Raw genomic sequence first — 20,465 nt, 5'->3', positions numbered from 1 at the left:
CATCTTTGTTCTGCAGGCCAAGCCAGTTATGATACAAAGATGCCTGGTTGGCTGCTGACCTTGAATTCCAGAAGGTGATGACATACATCAGCTTATGCAGGGGATTTCACTCCACTTCTCCCTGTTGCACAGCTTTTTCAGAGTTTGGTGGGGACTTTAGGTGAAGCTGCCCTTGAGCGCTGCAAAGCAACCCTTTTAATCAGCTTGCCCTGATGTCAATACTAAGGGAATGAACAAAGCACATTTATTCGGCATATTTTGCTAATACAAACTCTTTTTTCACACTTTATTTTTCATCTTTGCAAATAAAAAATAAAGTGAAATGCGTCTAAATGCGGTGAGCTGGAGTTTGTTGATTGTGCACCTCTTAACTCCTGTAATGATCAACAATGTCAACAAATGGAGACAAACAAAAGAGAATTTTATTAGCCTGCTTAGGAAAGATATGCAGAGTATTGTTATTGTGTTCAAGAGGGAATTTGGGTGGTCTCCCCTCATACCAGCTGTTGTTTTGCAGACTAAACAGAGCGGGCTGTTTCAACAACGAAGGGCTCTCACCGCCCGGCACATAAGATGACTCTGGACAGGTGACGGCTTAGTTACACAACTAACCCCAATCTATTAATGTATTTGGACACAAAGATGGACAAATGTCCACAAGTGAAAGACTCATGTAGGATTTTTTTAATGCCAAAAGGGATCCCAGAGTCATCACTTTTGCTGAGAAGCTCATCTCATCAGGTCATATAAAGTTTTGTGATTTGACTAAAATAATGAATGATCATTTAGCCTATATGTAAGGGCATCTACAAGTTTAGGAGGGGTTATATTCTTGGTGAACTAAAAACAGTGAGAAACCAGTAGTGACTTTTATTGTTGAATAGCTATTCTCTGGTGATTTTAATAAATGGTGTTGTTGAGCTGCCTTTGACCAGAATATGTTTGAACAAATTGCTCTTTGTCTTTATTTATTTATTTATTTTACATATTTATATATTGTTTGTTACAAACACAAGACAAAAACGTTTATCAGCACAAACACAAACAATATTCTACAACAAAAATGCAAAAGTACAGCATGTTATAATGATTCAATAATGGCATAATTCTTGTCATTCAGGGTCATTCAAAAGTAAGCTCTGGAGATGCAGCTGTATGAATTCTGTCTTTCTATTTGTAATTATTTACAGTATCTCAAGGTCTATTAATAAAAGTCAGACTTTTGGGAGGGACTTTACCTTATGTATGTGCAATTACCCTAATCATAAGATTAAGTATGAAGTACAACATTTCATCACTACATTCAAACTTGACTGTGATATCTGTACGTATGATTTCGATAGAATGCTTAGTTTTTCCATTGAGAAATTACACGATGTCCCTTGAAAAAACAGTAGCAAGAATTGTAAAGGATGCATTACAGTCGCTGACTCAACTCGATAAAAAGTACAATTTTCACCCAAGTCCTTAAACATTGAGGGTTTTTCTTACCAGGATAAATATTGTTCAAAATTTTTACATTAAGTTTTCTTATTTTATTTGGTTGATCTCAGCTAACACAGATCACACGTCACAGGCGGAACCATAGTTTGAGGGTGCTAGTTGTACCCGGACAGATTAGGTAGGCTAAACATGGACTGTACAGTGGTAAACAACGTGAAAGCCGCCGCCAGAAGAGGCAAAGAAGTCAAGAAAGTGCTGAGAAAACAGCTGAAGGCCAGTCACACTTTACTGAAGCATGAAGGCATCAGTACAGCATCGCAGCCTACCAAGGTGAACAAAAAGGAAAGAAAAAAACACCCAAAGAGAAATCATTACTTTCAGACGAAGGACTGATAGTTTAAATTAACATAGGTATTATGCATTAGCATTTGTAAAAGTAGCTTATTAAAAGAATTAATTTAATACCGATATGGAGCCGTAGACATTATGTGTAAAAGTTGGAAGTGCCGTTTTAAGTTACTAGATATTTTTGCCTTTGGCTCTGCTTTGAATCATGACACAAACCCGACCACAAAATGTGAGAAAAAAAACTATTGTTCAATTAAACAACTGCTTCTGAACAGTTGTTCAATTGTTCAACCAAAACCCATTCTATTAAAGATAAAGAACCTTTTTTTTGCAGAAAAGATCAAGAAGTCAGTAAATACCTGCGTATTTGTAGGATAAAGTTACATTATGGCCTTGGTTTGTTTTTTCCATTATGGTGGTTTAAGATTAATACATCTCTCTCTTAAGTAGAGTTCAATTCTATTTCCTTCCATGATATTTTTTTGGTAGAATTAAACTTTATTGCTTACTAAGGCAGAACTTTTATGTGTTGAGAGCTCTGACAGGGACCTTGTAGCTTGTAAAATACAGGTAAAATCAGTGACTTAAACATCAATATGAAACAACACAATTAATATTCTTTGAGCAATACACTTTGGGGATTCTGAGTAATTCTTGTTGAACTAGTCTAACCTTTGGTAACCTTCCAGTAAGCCATTCTCCAATGAAAGCCTAATCAACTTGGAGCCAATGTGTATATTATGTGTACAAATGTGTAAAATATTCAGCTCACTGGACGGCTGAAAACTTGCTGATCCTCTTCTTCTGTCATGCCTGCAGAATTTGGTGGTGGCTAACGGAGGCTTGGGAAACGGTGTCAGCCGTGAGGACCTCTCTGCCGCAATGAAGCAGTTTGGAGACGTGGAAAGTCTGTTTATGCCTCCTCAGAAGCCCTATGCTTTTGTCACATACAGGTATCACCGCAGCAAGAATCTGCTGTTTATCCATAAAGCAATCTGTTCCAGTGAAGAAGTTATTTAAAGCTGAAAAGAAGTAACAGCTTCATCAAAGCTTGGAAACGAGCTCAAGCTTTTCATTAAAGTTTCCTGACTAAGTTAAAACATGAACAGTTAAAAACACAAAATTGGAGAGAAAACAAAAAGGAAGCAACCAAATTCTAAATACTCAGACCTATCCAACAAAAGCTAAAATTAAAGCATCTCATTTTATTTTCAAGTGTCAACTTGTTTTACAAATATGTTATAACATATTTTGACCAACAACTCTGACCAGTTTCTTGAAAATGTTATATATAGTCAGTTTTTTTCATGTTTGATATCTTTGTTGTTGATCAGGTCTACCAAATCCTGTCTGATTTAAATAAATTGACTCTTTGACCCAAATGTTTTCTTGGTTTCTCTTGTTTTATTGTCTTTGTCTCTACCAGATCAGAAGATGATGCTCGGAAAGCTCACACCCAACTTAATGGGCAGAAGCTCCAGTCTGGGGAGAACAGCGTTACTCTTTATCTCAGTTATGTTGATTCAGGTACGTATTTTTGGATAGTATCACATATGTAGCTACATGTATCTCAGATGTACAGTATTGTGAAAAAACCTTGAGTAATCCTTCTGTTTCACTTTTGAGAAGGCAATCCTACATTTTATGTTTTTCAGTGCTCCCAAAATCTAATAACTATTTTTAGGAATACAGTTATTTGCTAAAAATGCTGGTATTAAGCAGATGATCATCTGAAGGATGACAACCCTTTGTCAGGTGTGTACTGGGCTACACCTGTTTCTTGAAAACATGACTTTCAGTTGCTTTTCATTGGCAGCAGAAAGATTTTTTTTTTGCACTGTCCGTTTTTCTTTTCACCCCTGATTGTCAGATTTCCTAATTTTTTATGTCGATACTTGGCATAGAACTACCTAAAGTCCAAAGAAACCTTTAATTTACTCTCATTAGATTGAAGAAACTGCTTTGTAGTTAGAAAGTTTGACTCAGGAGCAAAATGCAAAGAAATAAGTGATGACTCAGACTAGATAAGGAGTTTCCGGAAATCATCTCCTTTAGGCAACCTGATTTTGCAGCCTGTGTCTATACCTTCACTGCATGTGTTACTAATATTTGTTTGCAGAAAAGCATAAAGAGGAAGTGTTGGTCCATTTTCCTGAAGAATTAGCCCTAGTGGAGGATTTTGTGTCTCCAGAGGAAGAGATTCTGCTCCTCGCTGCTGTGGACTGGTCAACTTCTAACCAAGGTAATGAAGCGCGTTGCTCTTTTACAAACCTTAACTCTTTTAAAGCTTAGAACAAGATCAGTGTTGCAAGTAGGAAAAGTATGGTTCCTTTACCTTGTTGAGTGTTTAGTGTTAAATAGCTATGCATAACTTTTGTAAAGTATGTTCAGATTCTGGCGTAGGGTCACATGTTTATTTGATCGATTTTAATCTAATATTTTGATGCTTTGTTTGTTTAGCTCAGAAAGCTTTGAAACACAGGAGAGTGAAACATTATGGCTTTGAATTTCGCTACGACAACAACAATGTGGACAAGGACAAACCATTACCTGCAGGTAATCATTTTAATCCATATAATACTTTCCGTAAAGCATAAAGAAGAAGTGTTGATCCATTTTCTCGACGGATTAGCCTTGGTGGAGAATCTAGCAGTTTAATATGACTTGATTGTCATGTTTTGCATGGCTTCTAGTTTTAGTTTGTTGCATCCCGTTGTCTATATTTCAAGAAGTTGATGAAAGGTCTTTTCTTTTATATACTTCTCATTATTATGACTCAGATAAATCTTAGTGTAAATAATTTATCTGTCCAGGTCTTCCTGAGGAGTGTCTGCCTGTTTTGCATCGATGTCTGCAGGATGGACACATTAACGTCCTGCCTGACCAGCTGACTGTTAACCAGTATGAGACTGGACAGGGTGAGTGTGTTCAGTTTCCAGTTAATGTTTGGTGTAATATTTTTTACACAGTAAACAAACAATTGCTCAGTTTATCAATTGCAACTATGGGTTGCATTAGCAACACACGAGACTCAGTTAGGTATTTATTTAAGCATTATTTATAATATATTTCATAACTACTATATTTCCCTAATTTCTTTAAGAAAGTTGTTCTTATTCAGAGAATGTGTGTCAGACATTCTCTGAATAAGAAACACACAACAAAAATAAAAGATAAAAGTGTAAGTACTTCTCACTGCGGAAGTCTTTACAACTAAAAATAAAAGACGTAATAAACAAAACTGTTATTTTTCAACATTTGATTGTGAATTCACACACTTGTCAAGTATCACATTTCTGATACAATTTCTTGCTTTTGTATGCAGCTCTGATTCCTTCTTGAAACTTTCACAGTGTTATAGAAGGAAGTGGTGTTGTTTATGTTTGAATTTTTTAGTATTACTAAAATTTATATTAAATATTCTTTTATGCCAATATTTTAGAGAAACATGCAGGCTGCTGTAGGATGTCCTAGTTTTTTTTTCCACATCACTGTATTTATGCAACTATTAATTCCATCACAGAACATATATTTTTTATTTACCACCAGGTGGCGTATTTAACACGCCAATATACTGTAGTTTCTCCTCTTTGGATCCCGAGCTCTTTTAAATGCATGTCCTAAAAGTTTAAAAACCTTGTTAGCCTGAAATGTCTGATTTGTTGTGAAATGTCTACAATACTTGGCTTTTCTCACACCAGATTTAATTAAAATGGTCTGGATTCATTTTACTTTTCAAGTCTGTCATATTTGTGTCATTTTCAGGTATCCCCCCTCACATTGACACCCACTCTGCCTTTGAGGACACCATCCTATCTCTGAGTCTCGGGGCAAAGGTAAATCACTCGTGTTTTAATAATCTCCTTTGTGACCTGTGATCCAACTTTTCTGTCTGGTTTTCAGCTTGTGCAGTGATCTATTTGAAGAGCTCTAAACTTTAAGATGTAGGAATACATTTTATGTCATTAGTTTCCAGGGATAATGACATGAATGAAACAGCAGCTCATCAACGTGTGATTCCTTTCCCCAGACTGCTGCTGTTGCTGTTGATTCTTGGATCTTCTCCTTCTGATTCTGCTGAGAACATTTTGTTACCTTCTTGCTCTGTCTCATTCTTCTTACTCCCTCTGACACACCATCATAGTTTTTGTGGCATTCTGCCAACGTGGTTCATGACGGGCTTTCTGCAAGCTTTTGTTAATGGTTGCAAGAATGGTTCATATTTTAGAGGATGTATTGATTTTTTTTATGGGTTTGTCTCTGTGGGCTGATTGTGGCACATTGACTCCCAACTGACCCCACTTGTTTAAGTGATAGTGGCTAATCTATTAGCAGTTGCGCTCATCTGTTACAATGTCATAACCAGATAGGCAGACTTTATGTGGCTGCAGGGCTCTGAATTTGGGCCACTCCATGTTATTGACATATTATAGGAGACCCCGTCTGAATAGAGAATGAAAGTTTTGGTCCCAAAGAAAATTATTATTACGATTATTGTTTTTATTTATTTGTTTGTTTATTTATTTATTATTAAGTATAAATACAAAGTATTTATACACTATGAGCCGTTCATTGAATTGAATACTACATTGCTGTCCTGTTAAAGCCACAAATATAGATATTTCAGGATTGTATCTAAGCATTTTATGTGATAAATCACCATGAAGTGGTGAATAATTGTAAAGTAGAAGGAAAATTAGACGTGGTTTTTAAAAAAATGTCTTTCCAAATGAAAGTCATGATTTGTCTCGACCTGTTTTTTACATCCACAGTCTGACATTAGACCCAGTTCATCTTTGAGCTCCGTCAGATTGGATGGAGACTATCAGTGAACATCATTTCTTAACTCTTACCTGAAGTTTTCAGTCAGATTTCTGTCTCGAGTTTGACTAGGCCACTTTGAAACATGAAACATGCATGATCGAAGCTGCCCACTTTATGAAACATGCATGATCAAAGCTGCCCACTTTGGAAACATCTTACTGCTTTATATTTTAAAATGATCATAAATGACTGGAAAAAGTCTGACATTTTGACATCAAAACTTATGGTATCAACATCTCTTTCAGGCTCTTAGCAGGTTTCCTTCAGTTATTGCCATCTGTTTAGCTCCATCCATTTTCAGATTGGCTATGGCCAGATACCCTTTCCCTACTGGAGAAAAGCATCTCATAAGTAATATACTGCCACCACTGTGCTTTACTGTGGACATGGTGTGTGTGTTGTTTTTAGATACAGCTACAGTTTTGTAGCTATCAAAATAGTTAAGTGTCTCATGTGACCAGAGCACCATCTGCCACATGTTTTCAGGGTTTTTTTTCCACATTTGAAGAATTGTACACATAATATATCAGCTTCCTTCCGCTTCACAATTATGCACTTTTTTGTGGAAATCAGTCAAACAGAATCCCAATAAAATATGTTCAAATGTCACATAGGAACTTGTGTGCTTGCGTATCTGAGACTGAGGGAGAAGGATGAGTAGTCCTATCGAAAAGCGTATTCTTCCAGCATCATCATCGACTCAGTCACATTCCACCGCTTTCACTGATTGGCTAATTTTCTTTCAGATGAGAACAGTGCAGACCTTTCTTGCCTCTCTGGGGGAAGAAGGAATGAGTTCAGCTGTGGTCCGAGGGAAAGATCTGATCATTTGCTGGAGCCTCTCGTGCTCTTTCACAGGAAAACACAAACCCATGTCCTTCTTTCTCCCTTTTGCCCACCCACACTCACACATGCACGCACGCACACACGCCATCACTTCACAGAATCCAATTTTCCTCCTGTCAGAAGTTGGAGAGATTCAGTTTGAAGTTGTGTGAATGTAATTTCCCTGCAGAGCGCGAGCGGTTGCGTGCTGTACGGAAACATTAGGATCAAACACAGGCGCCGGGATGAAGGTGACTCCGCTGGTTAAAACAGAGGGCAGACATAAACTACATTTGTTGATGGCGGTCTGACAAATTCAGCAGATTTATGCGGGACATGTGGGTAAAGATGATCTGATGTTGGATTTTTATTCAAACATTCAGTTTGCAACATGCCTGGGTTACATTTTCCTAATAAGAGACATAAAAAAACATGGTGCTTTTCATTTTAACATTACAAAATAAATATAAGTGTACCTTGGAAAATTAAGGTTTAATTCTTCTACAAGTTTTACAGCCTCTGAGAAAATCCAAAGGAAGCTACAAGAAAATCATAGATGGAACTTTAGGAACTTGCAAAATTGGTGACTTTTTAGGGGAATTAATATGAGCTTTTAGGAATATACCTGGACGTTCGGTATATAACAAGCACATAATGTCATGTCAGGGAGCGGTCCAGTGGTCTAGTAAAGTTATCAAAAGTATTTAAAAAAAATAAAGTCTGGTTGATTGATATGAATGAATGAATGAATGAATGAATGACACTTTTCTGCAGCAGGACATAGATCAACTGGTTTAAATCCTACATATGTAAAATAGTTAATTTCTTTGGACTTTATGTTAGCCTGATGCTTTAAATCTGCATGATGAAGACATGAGTTGTATCATTTGTCTACCCGCCTTTTTCGTGACATTTTTTTTTTTTTTTTTAGATTAGATTAATAGTTCTTTTTTTTAAGCCGTTAAAACGTTTTCGCTTCTTGTTCATGGTTGGGTGCCTCTTCATGCAGACGGTGATGGAGTTTCGTCACCCAGACGGCCGAGTTGTTCCTGTTGTGTTGCCTGAACGCAGCCTGCTGGTGATGAAGGGGGAGAGCAGATACCTCTGGACACACGGGTGAGCTGGATGGTGTTTTTATTTTTCTCACTGGTTTCTCAGTATGCCGGCTTTTTCTTCCCACAATTGAATTTCTTGCACTTGATCACTTCAGTGCCTTCTGGTTTTTTAGTTTGTGGATAATTCTCTCTCTGTTAGGATTACCCCACGGAAGTTTGACCTGGTGCCAGCTTGTGAGACACAGTCGGCTGATCATTCTGAGCCCAACCTCGTTTCCCACGGCGGTCTCACTTTGAGCAAGAGGGGCACCCGCACTTCCTTCACTTTCCGCAAAATCAGACACGAACCTTGCTGCTGTGGTGAGACTGGCACGCTGCTGATATGGCAGTGTTGAGACAGATGATGTCTAGCTAGAATTTTTTTAAGAATTTAGCAAAGTTAGTAAATGTTCGATTTAAAAGGTTAAACTCTTTTATTATGTTGATTCATTACAAATTCAGTGACATTAAGTGTTTATTTATTTATTAACTTAAACTTTGATGTATTTTCAAGTTACAACCACAGACCTCCATATTTGTTATTAAATGTTATCTGACATATTAACCTAAAGCAATGTGTACCTGAGATGGGTGAGGAAAAAGGGTTTCAAACATTTTTACAAATCAAAATCTAAAAAGTGCGGCATGTCTTTGCATTCAGTGTCGATATTGCTCTGGATTCCGGTCAAAGTCATTTAAGAATAGACACTCACGGATATCGATTCCCAGTTGAGATTATCTGTGAATAGCAAATTTTAAAGTTCTTAAACATGTGGATTGTGACTAATTAAATTTGAACAAAGTAGCTGACTTTGTTGTCTCTCATTAGCAAACCTTTAAAGATGTATAACAGCTTTTTTCATAAATCTAAGCTTCATGCAGCATTGCTGTTTGAAGCTGTAGCTGAATATCATATGGATTTAAAGGACTCTTCCATGTTCCCCCCACTCCAGCCTTCCCCTCTGCCTGTGACAGTCAGGGAGGATCCTCCCCATGCCCGCCATCTCAGCCCTCTCTTCCTAGTTGCCACGCTGACGCAACCCGTTTGGAGGAGGAGTACGTGCACCGGGTGTATGACGCCATCGCCTCTCACTTCAGCAGCACTCGCCACACTCCATGGCCCCGCGTTTGCCACTTCCTGTCCGCGCTCCAGCCTGGAAGCGTGCTGGCCGATGTGGGCTGTGGAAACGGGAAGTACCTGGGGGTTAACCCGCAGCTGATCACGGTGGGTATGCACATAGTTCAAGAAAGAGACTGTGACCCCTGAATTGACAGCTTTTGTATTGATTTATTTATGTTGCCATTTAAAAAATGTGAAAGCGTTCACTAATCCAGAAATTTGAAGATATCCAGTAAGTAGCAGCAGAGTCATGATTTCTTATTTCAAACCATTTTTTGTTAACTTGCCCAAAAGTATCATTGAAATCAAAAACAAAGCCAAACTGCCCAGGATGTTAAAGGTGCTTGTTTTCCTGAGAAACTTGAAACATGTTATTAAGGATGGTTGTTATTTTAAATTAGTTTTAAACAATTAAAAACAAAATTGTCTATTTTGGGCAGGCACCACATGGAGACTGGAGAAAGAGCCGTGCAGGAGATTCCCTGAGTAAAGATGTTATTTTTGCATTGGCACATGCTTTACCTATTTTTATTTTCAATATTTTGTTATTTTGATGATTTTTGGTTGGCTGGTATGTTTGGTGTGTCATTCACATGGGCAGAACTGCATCATTGTGTAAATTATTTATAGGCATTTGCTCAGTTTTTGATTTTGTTGGCAGATAGACCCTCATATTTCTGCTATAAGTGGCGATTTGTGTTAATTCTAGTTTTCACTCAAACGTTTTCTTATGTTTAGTTCTGTAAGCTATCTAACTTAGCTTACAGAACTTATTCGTATTTCTTTTGAAGATAACATTTGGAAAGTTTAATGAGCTTTAAATCTTAAATCAGGATAAAACCTGTACATAATTTTCTTTTTTAGTTTTATGAGTTTTTATAAACACTCCAAAAATGTATTTTTTAAAGGTTTTCCCTGTATTTTTCCTCACCTATCAAAAGCTCAGAAGCCCACAGTGACTCTTTAGCTTCACGGCAGAAGAGGCCTAGAAAGTGCTTCTAAGAAGTCAGCAGAGATCTTTCTGACTGCTGTGTTTTGCTGTTAATCTAAAAAAAAAAATAACCAGAAAAGCTGTCTCAAGTTCAAGCTGTAGAGGAAATCCTTCAGTAACACAGAACATCTTACTTTGCTCTTCAATGCATGAAATGCATAAATTTTTGTGCAACAAAGCAAAGGATGAGATCAATGTTCTTGCTCCGGTCTCTGCAGGATGCCATCCTTCACATTCGCTGGGTTTCCATGGTAATATCCAAATTTTCTGTTTACGTATGCACACGAGGATATTCATGTTTGGGGATTTAGGAGAAGCGTGTAAGCGGCTTATCTTGACTCAGACCGTAGCTGTAATAAATCATCAGTGAGAACATTGTGATTATGCAGGTCGCACACCAATTTTCTGAGTTTGATTCAGTCTTCTTCCTCCTCATCCAGCGTTCTTCTTTTCAGCTCAGTAATCCTTTCCTCTCTGGCTCTCTGGCCTGCTGCCCTCCTGTCTTCTCATCTGCAGTTTGAAACCATAAACATTTTCAAATTTAATTGAAAGGAAAATTGCTGCTCTTGTGCATGTGTGTAGTAAATATTTTCTCACCTTGTTTTTTTTTTGAGAAGACCACATGAAGCCTGATTGAATTGACTTTTGTTTTAAAATGTTATCAGAACTGTCTAGCCAGACTTCTTTCTCCTTTTCAATTTCATTCCAGCCCTCTTTGCTTTCTCTCATCTTAATCCCTACTTCCTCAGGTCTTCCATCATTTTGATGTTTTTATTACATACATGGCATGCTTAAATCTTGCGCTCTGAGCTCATTAGCTCTCCTTGTGTTTGTCTGATCTCAGGTGGGATGTGACCGCAGCAGCTCTCTGGTCCAAATCTGTGCAGAGAGAGGATTCAACGCGTTTGTATCTGATGCTCTTAGCGTCCCCCTGCGAATGGACTCATGTGACGCCTGCATCTCTATAGCTGTTATACACCATTTTTCCACACAGGTATGGGCAGCACATTCAAACACTTAATGTATGAAAATGATCAACACAAACAAATAAAATGCATTGGGCATACCTTTACTAGGCAGAAAGTTATCCCACTGAAATACAATTGACATTCTGCATGAGAATTTCTGCTAATGTAATTTTTGGCCAGTATGCTGTCACGAGACAATGATGTTGCCCAAAATGTTAAAAGTCACAGAGTGATGGAAGCACAGATGAGAAACAGAAGAAAGAAGACAATAGACAAATATTGCAACTGATATCTTTAATAATTTTGAATTGCTACGGCAATCCTTCACCAACATACCTTTCCCCCCCCCCACTTCTTGAAATGTTAACTCTATAAACGTCTGTGTGTGTTTCAGGAGCGTCGGCTGGCAGCTGTGAGGGAGCTGGTCAGGCTTCTAAAACCTGGAGGTCAGGCGCTCATCTATGTTTGGGCTTATGAACAAGAGTACAACAAGCAGAAATCTAAATACCTTAAAGACCACAACAAACCGCAGAATGGAGAGAAAAGTAAAGACAAACCAGAGGAGGGCCAGGAACCGCATGAAGAGCCAAGTGTCCTCACCACCAGCCATTTGGACAACAACTATACTGGAGGCTTAAAAGATGACAGCAAAATGACGGAAGGCAAGCTTAGTGTTCACACTAACCGCACAGCCTTTAATTCCCAGGACCTTTTGGTTCCCTGGCACCTTAAAGGGAGGAAAACACGAGGGGAAGAAGAGTTCAGTTCTGGTTTGAACACCACAAACTGTCCAGACTCTAAACTCAGTCCAAGTGTTGACACTTCTCAGGTTCCTGGTGGGAGTTCAGTCCCTGTTTTTCATCGCTATTACCATGTCTTCCAGCAGGGGGAGCTGGAGCAGCTCTGCATTGAGGTGACCGGAGTCAAAGTGCAAACCAGCTATCATGACCAAGGAAACTGGTGTGTTATATTACAGAAGGAATAACATCTTAAACTAAATTTAAGTGCTCATACGCAGTTTTTAATTGAACAATTTTGAAAATTAATCAGCTCGGATAAATGATCTCTGAGGCTTTCTAAATAAGTGAAAGGAGGATCTTGCTGAATATTTGCTTCTGTGGAAATTTATACTCATCGGTTTGAGTTGTCCTGCCAATAAAAGACAAGTTTTCAAGGAATGTTTTATGGATAAGTCTTGTAATCTGGTGTGGATTTAATGTGAATCTATGGCAACAAAGTGCACAAGGTTATTTAAGAAAATGTTAGTGGCAAAGCACTCACAGATGGCAGATTAAAAGAATTGTGCAACTAAGTAGGATAGTTTAAAAAAGAAAAAAATATATTTGTGCAATAAAAAGACAATACAAGAAGTGAAAAACTGCCAATAACTTCAGGGATGTGAACATTGTGGGGATCTGCGATAGCTCTTTGCGCAGTCTCGCTGTAGGAGTTCTCTAGTTCTGGTCTTCCTTATGAGCTGATCTAACAGTTTCCTCTAAGCTGTAGATAGGATGCTGCTCCACCACACAACATCATAGGAAATGGCTGATGCCACCACAGAGTCAAAGAAGGTCTTCAGGTGCACTCCAGAGGATATCAGGCTCCTTAGCGGTAGAATCTGTTCTGACCCTTCCTGTAAAAAACATCAGTGTTTTGACTCCAGTCCATTTTATTGCTCAGACGATCACACATGTACTTAAGATTCCACAATCTCAATTTCAGTTCCATAAAGGATTGTTCAACCTGCTATTTTCTGCCTATTTTAGAAAAACGAAATCTGCTCCTCAGACTGTTTAAAAACAGAGATAGGTGTTGGCAAAGAGTTGCAATTAGAACATCTTTCAAACGATCAGTAATAACGTTGCTGTCATTGAATCCTAGTGGTGGCTGACTAATCCAGTGACTGAATGTGCATCTTTATTTGCAAGGATTATTACTGGTTATAATTAAGTCTACATGAGCTTAGAGTGACAGAAAACAACAGAACTATAAAGGTTTAAGGGTATATGGCCTGAAGAGTTCTTTTATGCTAAATCCTGACAATAAATAGAACTAAATCAAGCAGACTTCTATTGCGCTGGAAGATCTCATGCAGAAACCAGCTTAATCTCTTGATTATTCTTCATAGTGCACAGGCTTTTCAATAATTCTCTCAACTTTATTATTATTACTTTTTGTACCCCACTCCCTTTTAATTTGTCTTTGAGGTCAGCGTCTGCTCTGAAATCACTGAGCTGTAACTAAGCCATATAAACTTTCTGCCAGACCTTTTCCAGCTAAAGGGCTGCAGTATATGATGTTGCTTCTGGCTCTGGATGATCTGCTCATATTTAATAAGTCAAATCTACTTTTTCTTTTTAGAAAATATCTTAAATTGTATCTTACGGATCAGTTCACAGTCTGAGCATTGTAACATGCATATGCAGCTTTTTAACAAATTTTGCCTATTAAACCTAACCTGCATTATGTTATTATTATTTTGGGTTCTTTGGTGCTGTAATTTAGTTATTTATTACTATTATTATACATATTTTGTTATACATCTTGAAGTTAATGGTGCATACACTATGTTTATGCTATACATTATTGCACCCTGGTATATGTAAACACCTTTGTTCTGTATATACATATAAAAAAAACTATCTGTAAAAATATCAATCAGAGCATTTGTGGAAGGAGCCATCAAGGCACCATTCAAACATGAGACAGCAGGAGCACCTTGTCCACAAAGAGTCCACCACAATACCTGTTGCTTGATTGCAGTGATTGCCTCAAGGGTGATCAACGCAATATTAAGCTATGGGTACTACTGCTTTTGTCCAGTCCTATTTCTTTAGGGTTTTTTTCAAGGTTTTTTTTAATGAATCTGTTAATGAATCTCAGTAGCAATGTCTGCTTTTCATTTGCTAATTTTCAGTAAAATGTTAATTAATGTTACTTTTGTTTTCAACTTATTTCAGTTATCATTGCGAGCTTTTTGGTCATTAACAGAGAGGAACTAACATATTTGTCCATGTACGTATTAAGTAAGAATGTTTCTAAAGTCGAAATGAAATCAATCCTCTTGCAGTGTCAAGAGGGTAAGCTGTTTTTCATTATTATTTATCAACATACCAATGATTATTATAAAAATTGTATTTCAAATCATGGTCTAAAGAAACAATGTCATGCAGGATTGCTTTCGTCTTTTAAGTTAACCCTAATACGTATAATTGTGAGCACAAAATGTAAAACATGCATTATGTATGTGGCTATTCACAAATGTGATGTGTGTGTCCCAGCTTTGCCCTTCTGGAACAAGAGGGTATTTTGTCATCAGGCTCAGGTCAAATCACCCATGAAGCTCGTAGTTCCTCTGGGATCAACAGACACAAACTAATCTTGGGTCTGAATTATACATGGCCCAGTTGCTTATATTGACTGGGATGAAGAAGAGTATGTAAGAAAATGTTGAAAACTACAAGATCATTGTCAAATTTACCTTCTGTTATCTAACCAGAAATCTAACTTCAGAGCTGTTTTTGGAAAATTGTCATCTTCCTAAAAAAATAGGTTTTTGCTCTCTTTTTTGCCTGAAGATGATTAGGCAAGAGTCACTTTTGGCAAAAAATTACTTAGGCCATTATTTTAGGATGGTGATGAAATGTAGAGGAATGTATTACACAACAGCTTGCCATCAAATTGTTAAGAGATTCAGTAATTTTCATTTTCTTTTATCATTATGAAGTGCAATATAAGCCAGGATTCAGGGCTGTGGGTGTAAGCACAGACTGCAGCTTACTGATCCTTGTCTAGTTCAAGTTCATGTATATTTTTGAAATGGGACAATAAGTATTGATGACAATTTACATATAAATACAGAAGGCTATCTCCAAGTGGCTAATTTGCATCTCTGATCTCATTGGAACGTTGATGTTAAAACATATTATAAAAGCAACAATGAAACCACAAAACAACACTACTAAATAAGAAAATGCATAAAATTACCATAAAATTCATACATATTTACATATTAATAATGTTGAAATTGTAGGCTTGACAAGAGCTAATTCTTAAGATGTTTTCTAAATGAAATAGAAATTGAAACGTTTCTGATGTTACTTGGAATCGTATTCCAAGTATGAGATGCACGATATAGAACAAAGTAGTTTCACTCACAGCAGTTTTCCTAAGAAACTCTAGGACCTGCCCTTGTTCACTCACTGATAATCTTTTGAATACATTATTGTAATAGAAGTGGAGCATAGCCATACAATATTTTACAAAAAAATACAGAATTGTGATATTTTACCAATCTCATAATTTTTTCACAACATGAAGATGCAAAGTTAGGGCCCTGTTTTTATCAAATACTATCAGATTTCCATCCTAAAAGTCATTGCCGTTTAACATATAAAAACAGCATTGTATTATTGTTGGTACCCCAACAATCTGATTAAAATGTAACGAATATATAATTTACTTTTCTAAATTGGTCAGTTGAGCCCGTGATGAGATTTGTAAGGTCTTGTGGTTATTAAGAATTTGTTTCCCAGGGGTACAAATAAGATGTGACACAAGCCAAAACCACACTCGCTGTACAAGGACCAAATAAGGTGAATATAGAATTAATTCATTTTAAAACTTGTTGCACATCTTTACAAGGGGGCCCAAACATATGCGTCTGTTTTTGTGAGGCTCTTAGACTGTCTTCCTCAACTACAACAACCACAGGTCAATAGTTAACGTAAACAGCTACGCGTCACGACGTTTGACAAAAACATTTACGACAGTGTCATGGCGACGCACGGGGTCAGTTTTGAGTGTTCCAGCAACATCGAAGAAAGGAAAGAAAAGAAGCGTCAGGCACGACAAGAGGCTATAGATAAGGTAAAAGGTGTGAGCGCAGAGAAAAACAATATTGGTTAAAGTAAAGTTATATCACGCATACATGTACTGTCTAAACCATACCGGTATTGTTCGAATAAACGCTAACCAGCTAGCACGGCTAATAACTACGACGATACCATAACGTTAATATGTGGGGTCTGTTTTATGAAATTTTCCGTTGCCCTGTAAAGCTAACAGTGACCTGACCATTTCTGGATCTGTAGATAACTCCAGACTAAAGGAAGGAACTTACTAGCTAAACACTGAATGAGGCAGATAGCAGAGCTGTTGCTATATTTTAACGTTTGTTTTATGCCTCAACCACATTCATCCATCGTGCCCAGTTTGATGCTGAGGCCAGTGTCAGTGCTGTAATCACGTATGTACACAGCTTCACAGCTGAAGGCTATCTGTGTGCAGTGCAGCTTTGTTTACACTCCTCTCAAACCAGTAGCTGCTTCCTGTAGAGGGACATTATAGGGTTGTGAACGCCTTAATCTGTTCAGCTCAGGTGTCTGATCTGACACCGGGATCGAAATATGTCAGCTAAGGCTAAAGTGTGATTGGCTCAAAATGAGTTAAGACTTTATTGATGTTAACTGTTTGATTTCTAAACAATAAGCTTGGAACTTGGAAGCTCAAGTTTTCATCTGGATGGGCTACAGATGAAAATTAGCCTCTGTGGCTAACTCTGTGGCTTATAATGTGATGTGTATTTTCCCGTTTGAAATAAATAAGCAACAATAACAACTCACAAATCACAATATAATGTCATTTAGTCGTAGAGTGTGCCACTTGCCCCATTTTTCTGACTAATATCATTTTCTTCAAGGTTTGATCTGCTAATGGTGATTTTGACTAATTCCAATTTTTCCCATTATAACATGAAAAGAAAAATGTACTACAGGTTCTCTGATACAGGTAGTTTTAAATCTGCCTTAATATGAATTAATTATAATATATTCCTGATTTATGCACCAAAGCAGCAACCTTTATCTGATATTCCTAAATGTAAAAAAGTTCACCAAACTACATGCTGATGGCTGATGTTTACTATGAAATGTATTTATTATGAATTCGGTGGAAGTTCTTGGTTTTTAAAAAAAAAAAAACAAGATTTGATCTAAGAGAAAATGGACTGATTATGATTTCTTGCCATCTTAATGGTGTATCTCTATTTAATAGTGATTCTTTTATCCAGCTTTTCTTTGTGCAATCTGGTCTATCAGACTTCCACAAAGAATATGTAACTGAATTCTTGGTTGCAACTACTGTTTAGGGATGAAGGTTAGATGCTGATATAAATACCTAGTGTAGGCTATAATCTCCCCTCTCATCCTCCAATTTAATTCAGGCAAAGCAGCAGTATGAGAGAGAAGAGAGAAGAAAGGAGCTGAAGAGGCAGAGAGGGGAGGACACATGGATTCTTCCTGAAGTGGACCAGAGGCTGCAGCAGATGGAGGAAGTAAGGATAACCACTTGGTCAATTGTTAGATTAGTTTGTTTTACCAGATATGTAAATGACAAAAATGATTTGTGCTTGTATTTTGTTCCAATAAATAATCAACCAGTGAAGACCTGCTGTTTTCATCTTTTGCAATGATGTCCAGTGCTGAGAGAATGAGTTAAAGAGTTGGAAGTGTTTACCCTGAATCCAATCTGACTAGGTCTGGTAGGATCTCTGGGTAGAAAATAAAAGCAAGAAAATATCATGAAGCTACACTACAAACCATCTCCAGGTTTTTTTGCCCACACCTTCATTTGTCAGAAATTGTTGTTGTGAAGCCAGTGTTATTAATGTGTCCCGCTCTGTGATATTGCACTGCACAATATATGAAAAAATACATCTTTATTGCATTATTGGTGTGCAGTTTTAGTATGAAAAGATTTGCTTGTTGGCTGTTATATTTGCTATTGTGTCTGACAGCTCTATAAATGTAAATGACAAAAAAGGGGAACTAAAGCAAAATGTGAACATCCAACAGGAGGGTTCTGTCAAGAGCAAAAAGAAGAAAGAGAAAAAATCCAAGAAAAAGAAGGAGAAGAAAAAAAAAGTCAAGAAGGAGAAGAAAGCTGAAGAAGGAAATGGCTCCAGTGAAAGTTCCCAGGTAATTGTTTTTTGCTCCTGCATGAAACATATGACCAAAATTTGCTCCTGAAAGAGAGATGGGAATTCAGCTTTTCTGGATTAAAGTTATGCCGTAGTTGAAATATTTTAGGCTCTTGTGATTAATAAGTGTGGCAATGTATTTTATTCAGATTTAAAACCTATGTTTTTAGCTGTTCTAAAGCAGTTCTTTATGTGATTTCTTTTTAACATTTGGTTGGAATTTTGGCTTGCTGTTAATTCAATCATATTGTACCCCCCCTCCTCTCCCCCCCTCCTGTCGTCATTTCAGGACTCAGAGGAGGAATGGGTTGAGGCTCAGACTCAGCCTGCGAAAGCATGGAAGGTTCCAGCGCAGCCCAAGGCTTCAGAGGGCGGCCTGAGCCCAGCAGAGAATATCCAGGTATGTTTACTACAAACTCCATAGCAGCTTACACACTGTCATGGAGTCATTACCATGTCACTGGTGATTCTGCATTTTATTACCTTTTCAATGTATATTTCTTTCTCTTTCTGCTGATCGTAGTAATTCATTCAGCTTCTTTTTCTCTGATTGTGTCTCCATCTCAAAGAGAGACGAGTGGATGACTTTTGATTTCCTGGCTATGAAAACGACGTCCACTGCGGAGAGAAAAGCAGAGAAAGACCGACAGAAGGAAGAAGAGAGAGCCAAGGCTCAGGCCATTGAACAGGTGCATTTTTCTTCTACTGATGGGTTGGCTTCATTTTCTGCTTGTAAAATGTTAAGATGAACCAAAAGTATTTGGGACTGAGGAGTGTTGATTTGTGTTTGTTAAAGAGAATTAAGGAAAACACCATATTGTCATTTGTGTTGTTCATGCTGCTGTTTTTGCTTCCTTTCAAATAGATTATTTACATAAGCATGTTCCAGTTCTTGTAAATGTGGTATTTACGTAGTATTGGTTGTTCCAGGCTGGTTTGCACAAATTGGAGCTAAACCCATACTGGAAAGATGGAGGGACTGGTTTGCCTCCAGAGGCCGTTGCTCATTCTGCAGCAAAGAAAGGTAGCAGAGTACGCTCATTTTGTTTTAGTGTTCTTTTACACTCATTATTCTCAAAAATTATTCATAAGAAAAATGTACGGTTTTATTTTTGCTTCTGGTCTTTGTTCTGGTTCACAGGACATTGCACAAAAACGATGAGACACATTTATTTAATCCCCTGTAATCACCTCTTGTTTTCTTTTCCATCACTTTTTTCAGTTTTCCACTAACCCTGCTGTTTTAGAATCATCTTCTCAGTTTTGAACTTGTTTAATCTTTATTCAAAAATGAAGTTTTCACTTTTCGAAATACTTGTACATTTTCAAATCAGATTTGTCCATAAAAATGTCATGTTGTGCATTTTATATATTCTCCTCGCTTTTTCATTCTCAAGATATATTTATCCTAATTTTATAAAATTCACAAAAAAAGTTTATTTAGAATCTCTTGTCTTTTATTTATTGCGTGTGATTTTTAGTTTTATATTAAATATATTTTTTATTTTTATATTTTTAACACACTGTCACAATGTTTACTTTGTTGTATTTTCATAAATCAGATAAAACCAGACAACTATAACATTGCTTCTTTAAGATATAAAGATAAAATGTTTAGCTATATACCTTTTCCCAAAGCCCAATCCCAAGGAGTTCTAAATTTTGCCTGATTTTAGTTGGTTTTTACTTGAAATGTTTGTCAGCGCAAGTGAGCCAGAGCAGCCAATATTTTCCTTACTTCACTCTTTACCGTAACGCAGAAAACACTTCTGTTCTCTCCCCATATTTATAAATACACAAATATGGGTATGCGACCTAAATTTCTGAAACTACAGAATATGAGGTAATTCAATTTTCAGGATTATTTTGGATT

At 37.2% G+C, this 20,465-nt stretch overlaps 2 protein-coding genes across 3 annotated transcripts in view; both read left to right on the top strand.

The window, feature by feature from the left end:
* The first annotated feature begins 1,622 nt into the window (after positions 1-1,622).
* Positions 1,623-14,084, top strand: alkbh8 (alkB homolog 8, tRNA methyltransferase). The gene is made up of 12 exons (XM_032546101.1): positions 1,623-1,773; positions 2,611-2,744; positions 3,218-3,318; positions 3,911-4,033; positions 4,252-4,347; positions 4,605-4,709; positions 5,557-5,627; positions 8,450-8,556; positions 8,695-8,855; positions 9,488-9,759; positions 11,490-11,639; positions 12,008-14,084. The coding sequence occupies exons 1-12, from the start codon at positions 1,633-1,635 to the stop codon at positions 12,596-12,598; spliced, it is 2,052 nt and encodes a 683-aa protein (XP_032401992.1). The 5' UTR covers positions 1,623-1,632; the 3' UTR covers positions 12,599-14,084.
* Positions 14,085-16,352: 2,268 nt separating this feature from the next.
* cwf19l2 (CWF19 like cell cycle control factor 2) overlaps positions 16,353-20,465 on the top strand; it is a 24,637-nt gene continuing 20,524 nt past the window's right edge. For both annotated transcript variants that reach the window (XM_032590684.1, XM_032590683.1), the window contains exons 1-6: positions 16,353-16,482; positions 17,837-17,947; positions 18,468-18,590; positions 18,882-18,992; positions 19,162-19,281; positions 19,523-19,616. In XM_032590684.1, coding sequence (XP_032446575.1) covers positions 16,390-16,482; positions 17,837-17,947; positions 18,468-18,590; positions 18,882-18,992; positions 19,162-19,281; positions 19,523-19,616 — 652 coding nt within the window. In that variant the 5' untranslated portion in view covers positions 16,353-16,389. The remainder of the gene's footprint in view (positions 16,483-17,836; positions 17,948-18,467; positions 18,591-18,881; positions 18,993-19,161; positions 19,282-19,522; positions 19,617-20,465) is intronic.

This window comes from Xiphophorus hellerii, chromosome 18 (genome assembly GCF_003331165.1).
Source record: "Xiphophorus hellerii strain 12219 chromosome 18, Xiphophorus_hellerii-4.1, whole genome shotgun sequence".
Classification (NCBI taxonomy): Eukaryota; Metazoa; Chordata; class Actinopteri; order Cyprinodontiformes; family Poeciliidae; genus Xiphophorus; species Xiphophorus hellerii.
This window is presented reverse-complemented; position numbering and strand designations above follow the sequence as displayed.